The sequence below is a fragment of the Carettochelys insculpta genome, chromosome 3 (assembly GCF_033958435.1).
Source record: "Carettochelys insculpta isolate YL-2023 chromosome 3, ASM3395843v1, whole genome shotgun sequence".
Classification (NCBI taxonomy): Eukaryota; Metazoa; Chordata; order Testudines; family Carettochelyidae; genus Carettochelys; species Carettochelys insculpta.
The window spans coordinates 17,294,572-17,317,849 of NC_134139.1; the positions used below are offsets into that span (position 1 = coordinate 17,294,572).

The 23,278-nt window shown below is 41.9% G+C and overlaps 1 protein-coding gene across 4 annotated transcripts in view; it reads right to left on the reverse strand.

Moving 5' to 3' along the window:
* Positions 1–23,278, reverse strand: part of VPS54 (VPS54 subunit of GARP complex) — a 78,647-nt gene that overhangs the window by 1,866 nt on the left and 53,503 nt on the right. For 2 of the 4 annotated variants that reach the window (XM_074989396.1, XM_074989395.1), the window contains exons 14-23: positions 22,861–22,990; positions 22,361–22,542; positions 20,626–20,735; positions 18,547–18,610; positions 16,009–16,114; positions 10,923–11,010; positions 9,970–10,091; positions 9,777–9,857; positions 5,040–5,147; positions 4,030–4,124 (exon numbers count right to left, since the gene is read on the reverse strand). In XM_074989396.1, coding sequence (XP_074845497.1) covers positions 4,030–4,124; positions 5,040–5,147; positions 9,777–9,857; positions 9,970–10,091; positions 10,923–11,010; positions 16,009–16,114; positions 18,547–18,610; positions 20,626–20,735; positions 22,361–22,542; positions 22,861–22,990 — 1,086 coding nt within the window. Of the gene's footprint in view, positions 1–4,029; positions 4,125–5,039; positions 5,188–9,776; positions 9,858–9,969; positions 10,092–10,922; positions 11,011–11,060; positions 11,346–16,008; positions 16,115–18,546; positions 18,611–20,625; positions 20,736–22,360; positions 22,543–22,860; positions 22,991–23,278 lie in introns of those variants that run through there. The other 2 variants (XM_074989397.1, XM_074989398.1) reach the window with 2 other exon arrangements.

Here is a 23,278-nt window from a genome sequence, read left to right on the forward strand (position 1 = left end):
CTGAAAATTCAGACTTCATAAAAGTATTTAATAATTCCTCATAAGCAGCTCCTGCAGAAATTAACGGCGGTGAGGTGCATCCTATCCTGGGTTAAAAATTAACTAAAAAATTAGTTGGTATTCCAACATTCAATGTAGAATAAGTGACTTGGAAAAATTTAAGTAAAAATGAGCCCAGCCCAGTTGAAAGTCAGTGTTCACTAATGAACCTATTCATACATATTTTTCAGTCCTAAGGTAAAAATATAGCCCCACAGAATGAGAGGGTGGCATCTGGTGAATAGTGACAGCTAGTCAAGTTTACTGAAACAGAATATTTCACATCCCACAGCAGAACATGAGCAGGTTTCCTTTTTGTTAAGCTATAACTCTGGCAGGATTTCCACTTCATGGTAGCAGCTCTTGGGAGGCCTGCCTACATCTAGTCACTGAATAGCAGCTGTAAAATTAACAGGAATGTAACTTTCACATTTTGTTTTGGAGACAAGTCTATTTGGGTGTTTCTAAAACAATGCTTGGAGAATGTGGAATACACAAACTAACAGAGGGGATGGAGAAGGTAAACAGCACACCTATTAAGGTTAACTAGGGGACACTCACTGAAACGGAAAAGTAAGATATTTGAAAGAGCAAAATTTTAAAAAATTTAATGAAATACTCTTCCCAAACATAACTGGCCTATTGAATTCATAGCAACTACATCTCATAGAAACCAATGAATTAAATCTTTATATGGATAACAAAAGCATCCTCTGTTCATCAGACTAGATAAAAACAGGAGAAATAAACCTTCATGTTTCAGGGAGAAAATTCCCTTAGAGGTAGATTATTCAATAATTGTCCACTAGAAGATTTACTTTGTTGGTTTCTTTTACACCTCCCTGTCAAGTATCTGGTGCTGGCCACTGATAAAAGTGTGACATTGCAGCAGAACTATTACTGGTCTAATCAGGTATGGTAATTCCTATTTGGTGGGGGGAAAAAAGCAGTATGAGAGACTTGTTGGCATAGGCTCTGGTTAAAATGAATCAGATTCTTTATGGAGAAGGGTCCCCTAATGGAGTGTTCTGCTTTAAAAACCATTTTTTTAAGAGGACCTCTCTACACACAGATAAAACATTGATTATTGATAATTCTTAGCACCTTCCACCCATGCATCTGAATTAATTCATGTTTCCAAATGCTGTGTGTCACACAACTTGTGAGACAACCAATGGGGCCACTGGATGATCAAGATGCTAAGGGAGCACTCAAGATGATAAGGCCATTGTGAAGAAACTAAATGAAGTCTTTGCTTCGGTCTTCATGGTTGAGGATGTTAGGGAGCTTCACGTACCTGAGCCATTCTTCTTAGGTGACAAATCTGAGGAATTGTCTCAGGAGTTTTTGTAACAAATGCATAAACTTAATAGTAACAAGCCACTGGGACCAGATGGCATTCAGAGTTTGGAAAGAACTCAAACCTGAAATTGTGGAACTATTAACTGTGGTTTGTAACTTACCCTTTAAATCTACTTCTGTACCAAATGACTGGAAGATAGCTAGTGTCGCACCAATATTTAAAAACTGCTATAGAGGTGATCCTGACAATTACAAACCAATAAGTCTAATGTTGGTACCAGGCAAATTAGTTGAAACTATAGTGAAAAAAAAATTGTCAGACATATAGATGAATATAACTTGTTGGTGGAAAAGTCAACATGGTTTCTCTGTAAAGGGAAATCATGCCTTACTAGAGTTCTTTGAGGGGGGTCAAGAAGCATGTGGACAAGGGGGTCCAGTGGATATAGCATACTTAGATTTCCAGAACACTTTTGACAAGGTCCTGCAGCAAAGGCTCTTAGATTGTTACAGGATAAGAGGGAAGGTCCTCTCATAGATTGAGAACTGGTTAAAAGACAGGAAAAAAGAAAGGGTAGGAATAAATGGTAAGTTTTCAGAAGGGAGAGTAACTAGTGATTCCTCCCTACCCTTGCTGCAAGGGTCTGTACTGAGACCAATCCTATTCAACCTATTTATAAATGATCTGGAGAAAGGGGAAAACAGTGAGGTGACAATTTGCTGATGATACTGAACTGCTCAAGACAGTTAAGAACAAAGCAGACTCTGAAAAGCTTCAAAAAGATCTCACAAAACTATAAGTGATTGGGCAACAAAAAGGTAAATGAAATTTAATGTTTATAAATGTAAAGCAATGCACATTGGGGAAAAAAACCAACTACACATACAAAATAATGGAGATTAATTTAGCTATAACCACTCAGAGATCTTGCAGTCACTGTGGATAATTCTCCGAAAATATCCGCTCAATGTGCAGTAGTTAAAAGCAAATAATGTTAGGAATAATTAAAAAAAGGCATACAGAATAAATCCATGGTACTCCCACATCTTGAATACTGTGCACAGATGTGATCACCTCATCTCAAAAAAGATATATTGGCACTGGAAAACATTCAGAAAAGAGCAACAAAAATGTTTAGGGGTTTGGAACAGGTGCCATGTGAAGAGCAATTAAAAAGATGGCTTTTTCAGCTTTGAAGAGAGGAGACTAAGGGGGGGATGTGATAGAGGTATATAAACTCATGACTGGCGTAGAAAAAGTGAATAAGGAAAAGTTATTCACATAACTTAAAAACTAGGGCTCACCAAGTGAAATTCATGGGCAGGAGGTTTAAAACTAGTAAAAGAAAGCTTTCTTCATGCAGCACATGGCCAGCCTCTGGAACTCCCTGTCAGAGGATGTTGTGAGGACTTTAACAGGGTTCAAAAAAAAGAGCTAGATAAATTCATGGAGGTTAGGCCCATCAGTGGCTATTAGCCAGGATGAGTAGGAATGGTGTCCCTAGCTTCTGTTTGTCAAAAGCTGGAAATGGATGACAGGAGAGGGATTACTTGATGATTACCTGTTCTGTTCACACTCCCTCTGGGGCACTGGTCACTGTCAGAAGACAGGATACTGGGCTAGATGGACCTTTAGCCTGAGCAAGTATAGCTGTTCTTATGAAACAACACATTTAAGGTCTCTCAAATCTGTGACAGTGCAAGGAATATTACCCAGATTTCCTGCCTCTCAACTCTTTTCTTTACTCACCAGAACCTCGGTCGACACACTGCTGCTACACACACAGGCTGGGTCTACACTAGAGAGTTTTGTCGACAGAATGGACCATCTGTCAACATAACTCAGGGAGCATCCACACGTTTAAAGCATTCCATCGACAAAGTCACGACAGAACTCTGCATTTTCCTCAACAGCATTATCCCTCAAAATTCTGAGGCATAACTATCTCTGGACAGAGTACTGTTGACCAAAGTGCAGCGTAACACTTGTCGACAGAGAAGGCTTCCAGTTGCCAGGCAGCCCTGTTTACAGAGTTGCCATTCTGCTTTCTGGCACCAGAGGGCAGTGCAGTCTGGCAGTTCTCTGTCGGCAGAGCAAGCTAAGTACAGATGCATTCTGTCAACAGCAGTTCTGACGAGATTTCTTTGTTGACAGTAACTTCCATCGACAAATGCTTCTAGTGAAGACATGGCCACACACAACTTGCTCTGTCGACAGAGAACTGCCAGCCTGTACTGCCCTCTGGTGCCAGAAAGCAGAATGGCAACTCTGCAAACGGCTGGCCAGCCCCTGGAAGCCGTTTCCTGTTGACAGAAGTGTCTACACTGCACCTCTGTCAACAAGTGTTATTCCTCAAATTTTTGAGGGATAACATTGCCAAGGCAAATGCAGAGTTCTGCCGACAAAATGCTTAATGTGTAGACGCCCCCGAGTTATGTCAACAGAAGTCCCCTTTTGTCGACAAAACTCACTAGTGTAGACATAGCCCTTGTTCCCTCTCTCACCCCTCTTTCTTTCAAAACAATGACCTCTTCAAGCTGCAACTTTTAGCAGACTGGGGCTCCACAGAGATCTTGCATTCTAAATAGGTGGTGTAGTGACATTCTGACAACAGCAGGCAGATTTATTAAAGAACTCAGCACGGTTGTGTCTGTGGAAATCCATATTAAAGAAGTGTCCATACGTACCCATTCTGAGGTCCTCCATCATTGACTACATTTAAGTGGGCCAGCTGCCTCTTCAAATGAAGTTTGTAGCTTGCATTAATTCTTAAAAACAACATCTAGAACAGACCATAACACCCAATAACTCAATGTTTAACAGCATCAGAATAAAGAGCTTCATTCATATAATTCCCCGAAACTCCCTTCTGTAGCACTACCAGCCCCCAGCCTTCCTCGTTCCCTCCCCCACCAAAAAAAAAAATATTCAGGTCTATCATAACCACGTTCACAACTCTATGGGATAGGGACCTGTCTTCTCTTTCTGGGAGACGCCCATAGTTGTAGGTGGATAGAGATAAACAATCTCTTTCATGTACTGTAACCACTTAAAACCCTTCCATAAAACAATAGGATCAGTTATCTATGGGATTTTTAGCACAATTCTTATTAGCATATGAGGGAGACTGCAATCCAGTGCATTAGAGGACACAAAGGTCCTTCCTGGCCATCTATAAAAGCACATACTATAGCTCAATATGATAACAAGCAAACCTAGAACACGTTGATCTCATGGTAGATTTAGTGCCATAAATAATCCCATGATGAAGTTAAATTTGAATTGTATTACAGACACAAAGAATGGCTGCTCCCCTGTTGATTTCAGTAATAATTCTGGGAGAGTCTCATGTGACTGCACACAACAGCCAAGTTACTGCCATTGTGTAGAACTCCACCACTAGGTCCTCGATAGGATACCTACAGCTAGACATTCAGCACAAGTTTGGTGCAAAAGGGAAATAAGCCAGCTAAGTCTCACCCAGGGGAGCTAGAGTTGAGCAAATGTTGCAACACTCTCTCTCAATTCACCCTGAGCTCGCTGCTATGGGATTTCCAATCCCATTTACTGTTCACAAAACAGCTCTATTCACTAGACTTTTTTTGCTTGTGGAAAGGAAAAGTGTCCAAGTACTGGTGATGACATGTGTTTATGATGGAAGTGTTGCAGGAATTATAAATCAGCTGAAAATGCTCACCTGCGTTTGCTCCTCGGGAAGCAGGTCGCATATAGCTTCATGCATCTTTGCCATTTGCTTACAAATATTCCTGAAGCAGGCTGAAGGAACGGGCGCTTTTACCTCATACTGGTAATAAAGACAACACTGGTCACTTGCTTTCCAACCCCTTCGAAAAACGGTCAAAAGGAGAATGCTCTTGACTGCCTCCTGCACTGCTAGGTCTTCAGAAGTCATTTACTAGAAGCAGTTATTGATCCCTGGGCTGCTTGCATTGTAGAATCACTAGCATTTTACATTTTATAATCAAATAGTACAATTCAAATCAAACAGGGACCAAAGCAGCTGATCCCTTTTGCCTCGGTTAAGTTTGAGTTACTGCATTTTGCTTGTTATTTTTAGTTGACTTACGTTATATGCCTGTCAGTTATATTATAGGATGATTAACATGACAGTTAAATGTGCCTATGTCATGCCTTGTAGTAGCCTCTCTCCCCCTTTGCAATGTGCCTTCTCCCCACATCTACCAGGAAATAATTCTGTCTATGATGTATGAACCATGTCTCATTCCAGTACCAATATATGAAAAAAGAAAACCTGCCAAAAACACATGATTTGAAGTTTTTGACACAAGGAAAGGCGCAAAACTAAACATGTAAAATAACAGGAAAAATGGAGCTGAACTGTCAGTTGCTGACAGTACGGAGTCACCCTAAGGAATGGGTTAAAAATATAGGGTGGGAATAAGAGGAAAGTATCTTTCCCTTAAGCACATCTGTTATCTGAGAAACAAGTTACTGAGAGCTGCTGGACAAAAGGAGATTTGCTACAGGAGAACAAAATTCTTACAGTCCCACACCTGAAAAGAAAGCTTGTACCATGATTTTAGAAGCAACTTCCCAGCTACAATACTTCTCTCAGTGAAGCTAGAGATGTAGTTTCATGGGCCGGGCCAGGCCTGGTTTAAGTGGGTTTAAGCTCAAGTGCCCGTCCCCCCGGCTAGAAAAAAAATGATCATGCTACTTACTCTAATTAGTAAAGAGCTTTAAGGTCTCAGGATGAATTACTTAAGATGATTATTAATTTACAAGCTCTGCTGAACTAAAGGGAGTTAGATCTGCTTGCAGCAGATCTGAATTTGGAGACTTCAGCTTGTCTATTGCTTGAAAGAGAAAAATTCACATTATCTATCAAGTGGTGAGGAAAAGGAAAGCCAATAGGCTCACAGTATCTGAAAAATAAATGCTGGGGACAAAGGGCCCGATCTTGCAAACATGGCTCCTCAGGCTGCTGGCCACTGAGGCTAACTGGGTAATGAGTACCACATTGTACCATGAGTACCATTTGCAGGCATGCGCTCCAAGTGACTTGAAATACAGCCATGTCTTCTGGTTTAAAAATGATTGTGTCATAGGAGTTGGTGAAGTGGAATATTCATAGAAACTTGCAAGCAAACGCTGTGCTTGTTCAGCCCAAGTAGAGTAGGTTGTGATCCTGCACGTTGCTTCACAGTTCCAGCCTCTCTTGTGCACCACAACGCACAGAAGCAGGATCATAGCTTTTATCACTGGCATCCAAATGGTAACTGAAGTACCGTAGTCCCTCGAGTTATGTGAGGGTTGTGTTCCCACGCACCCTCGCATAACTCGAATTTTGCACAAGTCGGGGGGGGGGGTCTTTTTCCCAGTGGAACACACATTCTGCAGGCAGGAAGCAGCAGGAGCACCTGGAGCTCCTTTTGAAAGGTAGGTCCTGGTTTTGGGGCACAGCAGTTGGGGAGGTTAAGTCTGGTGGTGGGTTGAGGCCATAGGAGGTGGGCGGCGGGGGGGTAAGCCTGGTGTGTGTTAGGGCTGCAGGGGGATTGAGGGGGTGGAGTTGAGCCTGAGCCGTGCAGGGGGTTTGAACCAGGGCGGTTGGGGGGGGTGAGCCGGAGCTGGAGCCATGCTGGGTCACAGGGGGTTGAGCCAGAGACCTGCGTGGAGGTGGTGAGCCAGAACTGCATGTGGGGGGTTTGAACGGGAGCTATGTGGGGCCAGAGGGGTTGAGCCAGGGCCAGGGGAGCAGGATTTTGAGTTGCATTTAACTGACGCTAATGCAAGTTAAGTGCAACTCGAAAGTGCACATTTTGAGGGTTTACTGTATAGATCCTAAAAGAGCCATGACATTTTAGGACTATTTTCACTAATATAGCACCCCTGTTCCTCTTCTACCTGCAGCCCCACTGCTAACAGACCCAGGGCCTCCAGATTCCAGCTGAGACCAGTTCTGGACACTGCACACATGAAGAGACAAGACCATGCCCCAAAAGGTTCTCAATCCAAACAAGAGCAGGTGGGGACCCAGAGGCGTGCAAGGGTATGCAGGTCACACATGAGGTCAGCAGAAAAAGCCATCAAGAGAAGACAGGGCTCTGGAGCCCAGTTCAGTCCACTGGATTGTTGCATGTAGAGAAGCATGTTGCCGGCCATTCAGCGTGTGATTTTAGGTCGTATTAATTTTTGTTAAATGTATTTGGCACCACCCCGCCAAACTCCAGAATATGGCTATTGGAATGAGTTACTCATTCTTTCAGAGCTACATATTTCAAGCCAGCTATCGTATTAATTTATTGGGTACTTAAGCCTGGAGGCTCTGACGCATACCCTTGAAAGACAACACTAACAAAGTTAAAATTAATGATCAACCCTCCTGTTCCCTAGCTGTTGCATATTTCTGTTTTAAGCTGTCCTTCAGTGTTTTCACTGTCATTCATCCAAGAGGATAGTGGCAGTCATGCTGAGATCCCAGGACTTTGGTTCTGTTAGATACCAAAAAACCAAAGGGACTGGGTTTACTGGTCAAGCTAACACAGGACATAATACTACTCTTCTCCTGTCCCTGCTGGCTGTATTCATTGAGCCAGCTGCTGAAAATGACAACGATCGTAGCCTTCCAAAGCTTCAGAGTTTGCTAGTCTAAATCTCCCAGCTCACAAGAAAGAGCAAGCAGGGCAGATGGAAAGACAGCGTGGCAGATGCACATTGCCACAATCCAGACAAACCTAGCACTGTGGGTTGGTTGTTGTGCACCTCCCACTAGAGGGCCATGAATTAATTCCTTATTTTCAAGAGATGACAATAAAAGTAACAGGGAAGACATCCAACAGACTGGATGTTTAGTTTGACTTTGGGGGACAGAACACTATTTTGGACTTTTGTCACTTGGCAGTCACGGCCTTTTTAAGCACATTTAAAGTTACTGTAACATGACAGAGAGAAATAAACTCTGCTCCCATTCCTTCTCTGAGGCAATCTGATCCCGCACTCCCCATCAGCAGCAACTCAACAGCCTAACCAAAACCTGTGGGGGTTAGAAGGGGAAGGGAAACAGACTATATTCCCAAAGATTCTCTCTTTTCCCGGTATTTTACTTTTTTCTGACACAGAGAATGGGCACTGTGCATGTAATTGTGCCAATGAGCAATCACACAGCTAGATTTGCCTGACTCACTTCATACTGGACAATTAACGCCTGAATTCTAACTGGCTTCTATTATTAATGTGTTTGCATGAACCAAGCAAATTGACCACTCAGAAGGGTCATTTTTTCTCCTAAGGTCACATTTCTTGTGAGGCAGCTTCAAAAAATAAACTTGCTGAAGGTTCATATAAATTTACCTATCAAAACTGGCAGCACACTTTTGTCACCTTTCTTATTGCTGAATAGTGCCTCAGACCAGCCACAGTCCCAGTGGGATCAATGGAGTTCTTTACAGAGTACATTACTGCTCACAGGGAGTAAGGGTGGTAGAATCTGTTCCATAAGGTTCAATGATCATGTGTTTCATGTGGCAAGTGATTTCAATAAATACAGAGACAGTCTATCAATCTTACTTATGTATACGGGCCCGCTTACCACTGAATCTCACTAACTTAAATGACAAGCAGTACTGTAGCACCTTAGAGACTAATAAATTTATTAGTGACCTCATAAGCTAATACATTTGTTAGTCTCTAAGGTGCTACAGGACTGCTCGTTATTTGTGAAGCTACAGACTAGCAGGGCTTAAAATGAATTGTCCTCAGAGCACCTTATTTCCTATGCTACAAACAAGAACTTGTGGCACAGAGCAAATAAATGACTTGCCCAAGGTCACACAGGTAGTCTGTGGTGGAGCATGGAATAGGTCCTGGCTTGCGGCCCAGCCACTGGTTCATTCTTCCTCTCATACTCACTTTCTACAGCCCATTCACTTTCAACCTAGGGTAGACGCTGCACTAGGAGATCACATGGTACTGGCCCCTTGCTTCCAGCTGCTTGTACAGGAAGCCACATCAAGGCTTTTCACTGAAGAAGAGCAGGAAACAGCAGCTGCTCTCAGGTGGGAACAAGCAGCATACCCAGAAACACTTGCCACCACAGCCACCAGTGGCTAAGACTGTCAAAGAAAGCCAAGCGGCCAGGCATCTTGGTAAAGCACATGAGCTGCTATATTCATTTATCTTCTGCACCAAGGAAAATGTAACATTGTATTGCACTGAAATGAGATTCTAACTGTGAGCAATGCTTATTTCATAAAAGTTAATGACATACATTCATTGACTCTTAAAATACATTTTCTTAAAGTACAGCATACAGCCTTGGGTACATAGGTTCACATAAGTTTAAGTGATGCTTCAGTAAGGAAATGTTACTGTTTGAAACATCTAATGTAAAATTCCACACAAACTGCAACACTCAAATACAATATAGACTAGAATTATTTCCATAAATCATTACCTTTGATAAAAGTTTGTCAAATAAGCTATCCATTATGGCTACAAGCTTTGCAGAAATTTCGGCTATGTGGTCATGGTAATCCTGTAATAGAAAAATAGGGTTTTATTTCCCATCTAATGACATTCGTATGCTTCACAGCACAATTAAGAAAGCAAATGAACAGAGTTTAATTAGAAGATGCACCAAGAATTACCTTAGTAATGTGGTCAAAATGCCTGAGCATGCTAAATTGTTTAGGCTGCAGTCGAGCTTCAAAATGAGCCCTGATAATAGGAATGTAGTGTACAATCAGCTGCAGGCAGCGTGAAGAAAGAGCTGCAAACCCAGAAGTACAAGAAGGCACAAAACAGCTCAATTATTATATTAGCAGTCATTATGTACAGCCTGCACCTTGTCTAAACAGGCAGCAAACCCAACACTCAAAATAAGCTACAAGATAAAATGAATGTGAAAAATTAAGAATTGATTTACTGAAAATACAAACATTATTATACTCATGTCAAGAACTCAAAGCACTTTATGTTGAGGGTGCTAAGTCACACAGTCCTTAATTCACTGATTGTAATGGGAGTTTTAGCTAAATAAAGTCTGACTGCAGGATATGGAATTACACAAATAAATCTTCTCATCCACTAGTGAAATACAATCAGCTTTGGAGCTGAATTTGGCTGCTGTTTAACAGAGTGCAGCAAAATTTCACAACAGCTTAGGACAGGAACAGTGTGTGCTCTGTCCAGCTGAACACAGGGGCTGATTCAAGATAGGCAGGGTGCTGTTACTTGTAAAAACGGAAATACTGTGTATGCCAAATTTCAAACTTCAGAGAGCAAACAACTCCATCTGCGCTATGGTCACAACATAAGAAGTAATTCCTTTTTCCTTATTATGACTGAAGACCGTATCTGCCTAATAGACTAATTTCTTCTTCTTTCAAGTAACACATCTGACACACACCATAGCACATTTCCTCAAAAATACATTTCACAAACTCTTACATAAATTTTATATTCAGAACACACTCATCATGGTAACCCCTTCTGATCTTTTCATATCTTTTCTGGAGTATTGCAACTTGGAGATGGTTTATCCTGCATATCAGTGTTTTTTTAGACTAAGGAATGAGATTTGAAAAGCAGAAATTCATACCTAAATTTTTTGTAGTTATTGTTTTCAAACCAACAACTTGCAGTGCACCTGCTCCGAGAACTAGCTGGCAGCTTCTAGAGTTGAAATACTATCAGAGAGAGAAAAAAGTAAGCATTGAAGATCTGTACATAACATATGGCAAGTATGGGGATGACAGGTACTTTAGCAATACCTTACAGTCTCATTCACTTTTATCACTGATTAACATGATTGGGCTTGCCACTGAAGTTACCCCAGTTTCTCTTTCTCGGGGAGTCCCAAACTCTTTCTAATGATTCATCTTGTGATTTTTCTAATCCAGGATCTTACACAGGATAGACTCAGAACCTGATCTAGAGTCCACTGACTTCAACGGGTTTTGAATCAAGCTCTTGGTGCTTCTTGGATCAGTTCATGTCAGTAATGGCTCTCTGGATTGGATTTCTGGGATAGGAATGGAAATAGGGGATATTAAGAACAGACAATTATTTCCCAATCATTTCATTTCTGGGACTGACCTCTCCCTCCACCTCAGGTATCTGGCTTGTGCTTCTTTTCCTAAAGCTACTGGAGGTAGCTCTGACTTGTCAAGATGGGTTGTGGCATGGCCAAGGTACTTCCACTTCACTCCAGAAGAATACATGGAAACTGAATTCTTTCTAGAAGACTAAATAGATACTGCTTGCAGGGCCCTCAGAAGAGGTGAACGGTACAGTGCCATTGAACTTAGCTGGATGGGCAGACTATGGGAAGGCCTAGCCCCCTATGAATCGTCAAGCAATCCATTTTCTGATTTAGATTCTGACCTATCCCTCATCCTGCCTGGCACACTGGGAACATAAAGAACAGAACTGAGAGAGGAACAAAATTTTTCTCTAGAGTACTAATGAGCCAATGGATACATGATCCTGTTCAGAGAATGAGGCCCCAGAAATTACTCCTAAGAGAGTCATGAGTAGTGCGGGGGCGGGGGGAGAAGATGCGTGTAGCTATCTGAAAAGAGCTACTCATCATAGGGTTGCAATGGATAAAATGTGAGCCCTGGACCACAACCTATGCGATGAGAAACAAAGGGTGTGGAACTGGGATGGAAGGAACATGACTAAGCCCTAGAGACTCTTCAGCAAATCTGGATGGTCTTTACCTACTTCTGTGGTCTAGGCACAGAAATGGAGGAACACGGCTTCTGAGGGAATACATGACTCAGCTTGTGTGTCTGTTCATCGTCTAGCACAATGCTGGACTTGTAACCCTCTGCTATCCAGGACTCCTCAATATTACTCTGTATCAACCTTTGCTGGACATCAGGGTATCAGATGGTCTGACAACAAAGAAGGGAAGAGGACTGAAGAACAGTTCATAAGAGAGAACTTCTGCATTCCCGTGCTGCAGGAGTCTTTCCTCTCTCTACTGTGGCTATATTACCTGCGAAGTCTAGACCAGCAAATGGCATACTCCAACCTTAACATCTGCACCTACATCTGCAGGATGGTTTCCTGTTCATTTCTAGATGCAATTCAAGGTGTTGGTGGTCATCTCAAAGTCCAAAATGATTTGGGACCTGATTATCTGAGAACCACTTCCCAACCTGTATCTCAGATGAGAACGGCTACAGCTCAAGCTTGCCTAGCTACAACAGAGAGACGAACTACACAAGCCATTTTTGCAGTGAAAAAAATATACCAGCAGGAATGTTCGTAATTTACCTATTAATGGAAAGGAAAGACCCTGAAAAGGAGCACTATGAGTGGAATATTAAGAGGATGATACCCCAGTAATTTGGCAAACTTTCACTTCTGTTACAACTAATTTTTGTTAATCCCTTTTTCTATCCAAAACTTCTTAAGCATGAAGTTGGCTCAGATAGATTAGCCTCCTTCAATTATACATGTAATAAACATCAGCTGCGACTGCCTCAGTTTCTCCTTTCTGTGGCTATGCTCAAGGATTCATGGAACAACAAGGGACAACCGGTCTGTTTCAACTCTCTCACCTGCAGAAGAGCATATTAAGAAATATGGAAAACAGGAATCAGTAATTCTGCCCTTTTACAGAGCCAGGTTTAGTGAGCTTCCTACTATTGCATTTGTGGGAGAAATGATTCTGCTTAAAAGAACAACTTGGAAAAAATATGAGGCTGTCTGGTCACACATGAAACTATTCCATACATTTGGAGTTTAGCGTATGTTGTCCTGGATACTCATATGGGTATGTTCTCAGTTTTTTAATCTATTTAGTCACTGTAATAACTGATGCCCCACATGATCTCTATAGAAATCCAGGTATTTTGTTCATTTTTTCCCGTTTTACAAATGAGTGGTAAATTTTCTTATTCATATGCTATTTCCATATTATGCATGCATACATATAATACACCCCACCCCACACTACACCACAGCTATGGCTTCACTGCAGAGTTTTTCAGAAATAACTTATTTAGACATTAGAATATCAAAATAAGGAATTTCTGTAAAAAGCATTCACACTGCAAGAGCATTTCAAACTGAGTGTTCCCACTAGACAGCCCAATTTCGAAATAAGAGCAGTGATGGGATGCCTCCATGGAGGCCAGTTAAGTCATAATTACCTCTGTTTGTACAGATTGAGTCAATTTCAAAACTGAGGGGGGTCAGCAAGTCATTCATCTGGCAGAGTTACTATTTGGAGTTAAATGCCCTGTTATGCCAGAATAACAAGCTTTGCAGTGCAGACACAAGGGTTGTTTTTTTTTGTTTGTTTGTTTTTTGCTGGAAAATGGGGTTTTACTGGGGGGGGGGGGGGGGGGCACACAAAAACCCCAAAACAAAACACTGTAGACAAGCCCAAAGATGGAAATAGCATATGAATAAAAAGTTCACCATTCATATGTAGTCTGCTTATGTGTTTCTATGTTAGATATAAACAGTACAAATAAAGTTTAAAACAAACCCTTCTCGGCTGCTATTTTGATTATAAATTTCTATTTTCAATCCTTTAACACAGGGTGAGCAAACTTTTTTCAAATCGTGGACCCCTTTTCTCCTTGCAATTACCTGGGGCCCCCCAACCCATCTAACAAAATTCAAACCAATGGAAATTTCTGTCATGTTCATATAAAAAAAAATCCCTCTCAGCAAGTGCCAGTCTATGTGAGGCAGAAACATAAACTGCAATGGTGCAAGACCAATGCACACAATGAGAGAGAGAGGATACTTGCTATGCAGATAGAGGCAAAGCATGTTTGAAGAGCCACCTTCCCCAGCCCTCCCAGGCAGATATTAAAACCAAAATTCACTCTATTTAAAGAGCTCTTCCAAATCCAGCACTCCCAGGTAGTTAGCTCACTGTTTCAAGAGCCACAACAACAACAACTTCCTACTGTTTAAAGAGTTCTGCTTCCCCCTCCCCCAGACACCTTTTCCAGCCCTCCTGGGCAGCCTTGTAAAAGAAACAAAAGATCAACATAATTGCACTAAAAAGCCTGGACTCTCTTGGGGAAATTGAAACAAGGGGCTGTGCTGGTAAACGTACTCATCTCTTACCCCTACTCAGATGCCTCTGCAAAATGTGAGTGTGGGGGAACAGAAATGACAGCAGAGATGGGGCAGGGGTAGGAAGGCTGGCAGGTGAGTCAAGTGAGGCTGCAGAAAGGCAACGGAGGGCCCCTGCGGTGAGGAGGGACCAGAAATGAAGCTGGCCCTCTGCCAGCAGGGAAAGCAGCACACCAGCATAGCACACCTGTGCACAGAAGCTATGGGGAGGCCGTGGAGGGAGAGGGGGAGCTGATTGTGCGGCACATCCCTTTTGAAATTTTGTATGCCCCTCCCCCCCCCCCCAGTTGGTGCACCCCTGCTTTAACATATAAGAAACCTTTGTGGACAAAATTAGCAATCAAAGCCCCTGACTGAATTAACTGGCATGTTTTGGATAAGATGACAGCAATGACATTTTTAAGTTCACTTAGGTACTCCTATCAACTCCTCCAGCAACAAACAATTGATGAAAGGGTCACACTTCTCACTTTAATTTCCATTTTACAACAATAGCTTCAGCAGATAACTTATTTTCTCACCCCAGTAAGGTGACTTGTACAAACCAAGGAATTGGTTTCCTCTCTGCATACATACACTCCCAAAGACATTTTGGTTCAAAGTGCTATTTCCTAATCACTATCAGAGCTTTTTTTGTGCAGGTACTTGCTGGTATTGAGTAATACCACCTTGGCAGCCCCAGCTGCAGGATTGGCTGGTGGGGAAAGGCGGGGAACAGGCTGAGTAGCAGCTCCTCTTTTTTTCTATAAAAAGGTGCTGGTCACAATCATCTGTTTCATAACACCTTCCATCCAGCCTGAAGGACAAACAGCCATCTGACTCCAAAAATCAACACCTGAACATCTTGTTGGATGCTACTGAAAATTGCTAATGTGCCAGTGGACAAGGGGACAAATGGCTTTCCTGTGGTTATTTCACATAACATATCTGTCTTCAATTGTATTCAGATGAGTTCACAATGTTATGCAAGTAAACCCTGCAATATGTGCCTGGTGATTCTATAATTACAGCAAAGATTACAGCTATTTTTCAATATTTTTAGTAATCATTGATACTGAATCAGACATTTTCATGGGCCGTGTCCATACTAGCCAAAAACTTCGAAATGGCCATGCAAATGGCCATTTCGAAGTTTACCAATGAAGCGCTGAAATACGTATTCAGCGCCTCATTAGCATGTGGGCAGCCGCGGCACTTCGAAATTGATGCCACTTGCCACCGCACAGCCTGTCCAGACGGGGCTCCTTTTCGAAAGGACCCTGGCTACTTCCAAGTCCCCTTATTCCTGTGAGCAGATCGGAATAAGGGGACTTCGAAGTAGCCGGGGTCCTTTCGAAAAGGAGCCCCGTCTGGATGAGCTGCATCAATTTAGAAGTGCCATGGCCGCCCGCATGCTAATGAGGCGCTGAATGTGTATTTCAGTGCTTCATTAGTAAACTTCAAAATGGCCATTTGCATGGCAATTTCGAAGTTTTTGGCTAGGGTAGACATGGCCATGGAGTATTAGAGATAGTAAGATGCATTCCCTGCCCTGAAAAATCTTAATATACTATGGACAACAAATTTCATAGCCATACCTTCAATAAATCAGACAGCCGAGTAAGCATATCAGTAGTAATAGAAGGAATGTTATCCACACACTGGCAGTACTCAAGTATTATTCTTATTAATAGCAACACTGTCCTATAAGAAGAAAAACAAGAGTCAAATACAAGTAATTTCAGTTGATAAATAAAACTAACAGCACAGGTTTGTCAACATCAGGGATAGCACTAACACATTCTTTATACCCTCTTCCTCCCATGTGTTTAATTCTTTTCCATCAAGGTTTGTGTACAACTGCAAATCTAAAACTTTAAAAGAATAAGAAGAGTTTACTCAAATTTAAAGATGGTAACGTGAACTGACATGAAACCAGATTTATGACTTTTTGGCTGATTCTTCATGACATATGAATTTTTCGACCTACGAACATTACTCATTCCTCTGATTATTTACACTAATAATCCAGTCTTGTCTATTCTGGAAGACCTAATGGTGCGTAAGGAAATAATGACATCACAGGAAACCTCAGAGCCAATTCTGGCCCCTTCTCCAGTATAAAGGGCTTGTTAAAGAGGCACAAGAATTCCCTTGCTGCAGGAGCAATACATGCCTGATAATAAAAGTGGGTCTTATGTCACTGAAAATCAATGGGATTTAGGTGCCTAAATCATTTTTAAACACATGAATCCTAAAAGAATAATAGGTAAAGAAGGGTAGAAGAAAAAGTTTTCAAAAAATACTTAACTGGTGCAAGAATACTAGTTTCTGGAGTTTAGTAAAGTTAATTTATATTTTATAGAAATTACTCTGTGAATGGAATGATCTAGTCACATATCAGTAGAAAAATATAAAGCTCCATTCCTAAATTTTATAATTTTTGACAACTGTATACAAAAAATTGTGTAATTTTTGACAATTTTGAAAAAGTACTAAAAGAAAAAAAATCCATAACACACAGACAATGATGGGCATTGAAGAAGCTGTAATGAATGTACAGTCTGTAAGAAACTGAGCAGCTTTACACAAGTAGCACTAATTATTCAGCAATGCAGAGCACATGTAATTCCAACTAACTCTAATGGGAGTTGTAACTACCTGGTATTGACGAGTGTCAGATTTCACCCATAAAGAACACGTGCAATCCTTTAACTCAAACACAGACAAGGCAAGAAAATACTATCCAGGACACGTATGTCAGGCGAGGCTAGTATTCCAAAAGGATGGCCTGACGTTGCAAAGCAAAAATCTTCTTTCCCCACAACAGGGTACAGAAAGAGGCATATACACTCAAAACAGGCATTTGTGCGATCTTTCTAGGCCATCTGATTTAGGATTTATTTTTGTTAAATTTGGATTTTAAAAAAATCAGGTGAAATAGCATAGTAAGAATGTCTATAGAATAAAAACGTTCCAGTTAATACTGAACTTGATAAAACATATTTCTCCCTCAAATGACCAGACATGGGTTGTCAAATACAACTTCAATGCATAGTATGTCAGGTAGCTTCACTCACAGTCTACACTGATTTTGAAACATTATTTCTATATTGCTGCAGAATCTCAAGATGCTCTTTCATGGTGCTGGCAGTGGCAGATGCCATAAGATGAGTTTAAGTCTGATTCTTCAGGCTGCTGTTACAATACTGAGCCAAGGTTTTTGATCATAAGCCCACAAAAGATGACAGTTGGTTGCAGAGAAAGCTTTCATTTGAATACAGGGTATTCTGAGAAACAAGGAAGGGGAGGAAATATCTTTTACTGGATCATTTTTGTTGGTGGAAAGTACAAGCTTTCAACCTACACATGGCTATTATGAGTCTGTTCTGGTCTGGCTATGGTCTGAAGAAGTGGGTCTGTCCCACGAAAGCTCACCTAATAAACTATTTTGCTAGTCTTTGAAGTGCTACTTGACTGCTTTTTGTTTTGATAGTGTATAGACTAGCACAGCTTCCTCTCTATGGCTATTATCTTTTTCACAGGATCTGAAAACATGAAGTACCTCTCAATATCTTTTCACAATGACTTTGTGGGAGAAAAACATTTTATAAACACCCAGTTAGTTTAGTTTCTTAAACAAATCCAGAAATAATCAGGATGTACCCAAGAGCAAGACACCAAAGATGTATTGATTTACTTGCTATGTTATCATTTTTTGCTTTTAAAGGGAATTTTACTAAGCTTCAGGTAGCCATTATTCACCACATATAACTGTCCCACATATAATTGACCCACATATAATTGTCCACATATGGAAACAGAGATAGCTTGATAATTAATTTTGAAACACCCCAGGGCAGAGACCAAAAATACTAGATTGGATGCATCTTCATATAAGAATTATAAGTTAAAAAAGAAATTTCAGCTCTATGTTCTAAAGTGATGTAGCATCTTTAAAAGATACATAACGTCATGTTTATACAAGCGTTCCAGAACTTAAAAAAAAAATCTATTTGGCAAGGAAGAGGTCTGTCTTTATTCAGACATTGCTAAAGCTGTTAGTATTCAATGCATTTCTACTCAAAGCACAAGCCAACTAACTCACCGTTAAGGGGAAAAAAAGTACATCTTACCCAACCACAGCATACTTTTGTCCTTCAACAATAAGGAAGTCAGTTGGCTTTCTTTCTTCAGTAGCTAGATGTTTTAAAACAGAAAAGTGAAGTGAGATGAACCAAAAAGAAGTGTAGAAAACTGTCAAAACAAACTATTCTGTTGTTGAAGTCTGAAAAGCAATCACTTGCCAGGGTATCAGTCCTTCTTTTATCTCAGCATGCAAAGACCAGTTGGCTACCTATCATAATTACTGTAATTATTATAATTATTTATAGTATATTTATACACTGCAGAGAGTAAGGCAAAGAGCAGCACAATGTGTAAGAAGATTAAAAAAAGGCAGAACAAAGTCAGAGATTTTACTGTGGGATCTCAGATTTTCAATGGCCATCCCTATTTTAGCCCCAAATCTAATTCCATCAAGCCTAGCAATGTAAGTACTCACTGACATTGCTTCTATGTTACATGTGACATCTCCATGTTCCTCTCTTATTGTGGGGAGCTAAAAAGACTTCTTTCAAAAGCAGTGGTTTCCCAACCTTATGTGGGTGAATCAGCCCTGGTACTCATTGGTTCCTGCATGTCTTTTGTTTCCACTGTGTCCCCTTATTCTATGCCTTGCCCCACATATGTTACTTAATTGCACCCTTCTCTCGTGTCTGCTACGTCTAGCCATTTTTCTTCATCTTGCGTGTCTATTTTCCACCTTAGATATTTATCTGGTCCCTATTGCTATGTTATCTATGAGCCTCAAAATCTTTAGCATACTTGTCCTGAGAAATATGGAAGTACTATTATTTTACAGATGGGAAGATGAAAGAAGAAAGAGATTAGGTGACTTGCCCAGGGCCACACATCACATCTTTGGAAGTATAGGAAACTGAATCTAGGTCATCACCTATGCTAGTGGCTACACAGTGTCATCATGCCGGGTGAAGGAGTTTGACCCAGGGAATGTACTGGAGCACACATGCTTAGCAGTTTCCTCTGATGTGTCAGTAAGATATCCTGAACAAGGGGCGTGGGGTGGGGGGGGCGTGTCTGGCATCTTGCAGGGGTTGCAACCCTTAAGATGGGAATCCTGTATAGGGTCCACTTCCCCAAACTGGGATTCTCTGGCTGTTACTGAACCAGAGAGCCCTGGGCCATGAGGCTGTTGGGAGGGTGGTGCTTCTTTACTGGAGCCGCATACGCCAGCAGCCCAGACAAGGCTGGAGCCGTGCCCTTGGGGATGAGGCCAGCAGCCTGTCTGGGGCAAGAGCCAGTCTCCACAGGGTTGGCAGCTGGTGCCACAGTCAGCAGCCTGGATGCATCTGGGATCAGGGTGGAACAGGCCAGACTGAAGGTAAGAGCGTGGCAGGGGCTCAAGATGGGGGGGATACAGAAGCAAAAGGGGCCAGTGGGTTGCGGAGCTGGAAGCAGGGAGGGGCAGCAGGCTGAGAGAACAGGGAAACCGCCTTTCATCCATCAAATTCCCTTGTTCAGGACTGAGCAGATCCCAAGGTGCCAGACAAAGGAGGTACAACTGGTACTAAAATTAGGGTTTGTTCCTGCACTCTTAATTCACAAATAGATGAATGGATTTTTCTTCAATTGTCCTCATAAATCTTTTAGGTGAAGATGAAACCTAGCTTTCAAGAGGTGTTTGTTTCTCCCCCAGAACACAGAAACTTGTGAATAATGGAGTTACAGCAGAATTTTCACAACACTGAACTGCAGGTTGAACCTCTGTAGTCCAGCATCCTGGGGACCTGACTGGAGCTGAACCAGAGAATTTGCAAGACTGCAGGTCAATATGGTTCAGCAGCATAACCAACACTTCAACTATTTACTGACCTCTTAGAAGACATTTAGGGGCCAATTAGAACTACGTAACAGCACAGAACACAGAGCCAGGACTGGTGGCTGGAAACAAACTTTATGAGAATGTGGGAAACTTGGCCACATCTATGATAAGCGGACATTGAGTTAACTAAAGTCATGCTGGACCACAGATGTCGTCATATCAGGGAGTGACAGACTAGAGAGGTTCAACCTGCATAGCATTTGCATTACAAAAAAATGGAGAGAATATTAGAAAACAAAACACACATCACCTGCTTTTTTTTCAGGTAGAATAATTTTGCCATCTGATACAGAATCAACAAGATCCTGAAACTCAGCAGGAACATCAGCTTGCTTCCAGCGCTCATTATCCAACAGCAAACTATTATAAACATAAAAGAAAGGAGGTTAACTAAATAAAATGTGTCATTCTGAAGCCTCTCTTGTTTCTACTGCAGTGGGATCAAGGCTGCATTGGTTAAAAGGGAGTCAAAGTCAGAGAAGAGTCAATGGCCTGAAATGTTACTAGGTATCAACACTTCAGTTGGGGTGCACAGTTCTTTACAATAATAAGTAAGAGATCCCTGTCCTTGCCTGAAAAACACAGAGACTGAGTAAATAAAACATGCAAAATACAAAATAAAATGGAAAATTCATCCGCTGAGGAATACAGAGGGCTGTAAGGTCATTGCAGCTGCAGTGCCAGAACTGTCCCATCCCCCAAGACGTTTTGGGGCAGCTGCTTTGGGGAGCCCTGCAGGGCCCATGGCATACTGGGGGACTGTCAGTGGGGGTGGGGGCCAGGTTCTGGCATCAGGGGCCAGGATGCCCCTCCCCTGCCCTGGCACTCACCAACAGTGGCAGGAAACAAGGGAAGTGGAGCAACCTGGCCCCAGCCTGCTGCAGTCTCCCAAGCAAACAGGTTGGGAGCCTGGCTCAGGGGAGTGCAGTGGGCTGGGGCTGGGTTGCTCTGGTGTCCACAGCCATGGTGATTGAGGATTGGTGGCTCACCTACTGCTGCCAGCACCAGAGCTGCCGATAATCCCCCAAGTCATGGGGCTCAGGAAGAGGACTGGGGGGAAGGGATGCAATGGGGACAGCAGGGGACAGAGCAGGGGTGGGAAGAGGCAGAAGAGCCTGGAGTGGGGTTGTCCAAAGCCTTGCACCCTTCTAGAGATCGCACTGTGCAGTGTTTTGTGTGAATTATGTGGTTTTTTAATGAAGGACAGGAAGGGGGCTTGGTACTGGTTAACTGGAAAACTGCCCAGGAGTTCACACCAGACAAAACCTAAACACATGCCAAAGAAAGCATGGAAAAAAACGAGAGGATGACGAAAAACTGAGCGGCTGGGAGATCAGCTTGAATCCAATGACCAAACCATAACACAACTGGCTTGGACTTCTTGTCTACACAGGCCACACCTACAAACTGGCAACTAAAGTAGCAACCATCTTTTCCAGTTACCCTCTTTATTACTGAGTTTTGGAATGTCTAAGGGTTGAACCCGTTAATGACCACTTCCATCCCCACAATCCTGGGAAGAACTGCTCTTCACCACCACCACCAGAGACTGGTACCAGCTCGAAGCAACTGCTGTGGACATCGGTAGCAGATGGTTCATCTTGGAGTTCTAAAAGGATGACTTTTTTAAAGGGCTCATTTCCAGGTACTACCAGATCCTGATGATTGTGCAGTACAAGTTGGCCAAGCTATAACATGAGATTGTGGTTACAGGAGTTCTTCAGTCTTACTTGTAGCTAATGTAGTCTACTGTTGGACCATGCTCAGTTCAGTTCAATGGGATCAAACTATGCACAAACAGCAGATATATAAAAAGAACAGAGCAGTCTATAACAAACCATTATAATAGATTTTAAAACATGTTTACACTTATCAATAAAATTGGGTTACTGTGTGCAACGCAGTAAAAGATCTCCGTTTTCCCCAACCCCTATTGTTAAAATTATTCCTTTAAAAATATGGAAGCAGAATGTGTCCAACAATACCTGAGTTTTGTTTTTCTCTCCTCATGAAATCTATTCACAAATCTATTGGCTTGACTCTGAAGTGCTCCTCGCAATGACATACTTTTTCTGCCACAAATCTGTTCAGTGTCTAAGATAAATCCTTCCATTAATCGAGACAGGGCCACAAACTCACTGGAATTTAGCTTTTCCAGGAAGCCATCCTAAATGCAAAGCAAACTGAGATTAGCGCATGGAATGCCACAAAAGTCATAGATGTAGCTAAACAGAGAGATAAGGCAGCTCTGATTAAAAGTGAACCGAACCTAAACCTGAGGCAAGGCATCCCTACCAAGCCTGCCCCATACTGCTGTCACCAGAACTCACATCATGACCTGTACCACTGACAAGTCTCTCCAGGAGCTGCCTATTTCATATTTAAAAAAACAAACCCAAAAACAATAACCAATAGCTTTCTGAATCTTCTTTTTTTAATTATGGATGCGGATTCTAGCAAGAGCTAGATGAGCCATGCCTCTTACCTTTGCTCTTGCCATGAGAAACTTGACAGAACGATCATGGCAGATATCAGAAGCATTGTAAAGTAGTTCTTGAATGTTATTAGCCAGTTTTCCCAGCTCCAGATCAGTCAGTTTCATATCCTCAGTGATCCTGAAAATGATAAATGTTTGTTTGCAAATGATTTTGCAGCTCTACATGCAGTTTCTGATCACTTGAAAATGAAGATGGCTGGCGGCTGAGTTCCACACACTGCATTTGAGTTTCACACACTGTTTCCAGCCAAGTAGAGCCTGGCACAATGGAATGCAAAAAAGATGACCAGAAAGGCGATTTTTATAATGGCTGGTAAACTGTGAAACACCAAGTGGAGGACTATTTTCACTGACTGTGTTACCACAATTGTGGGGATTCATCCTCTCTGCCACTCTGAGAGTCAGA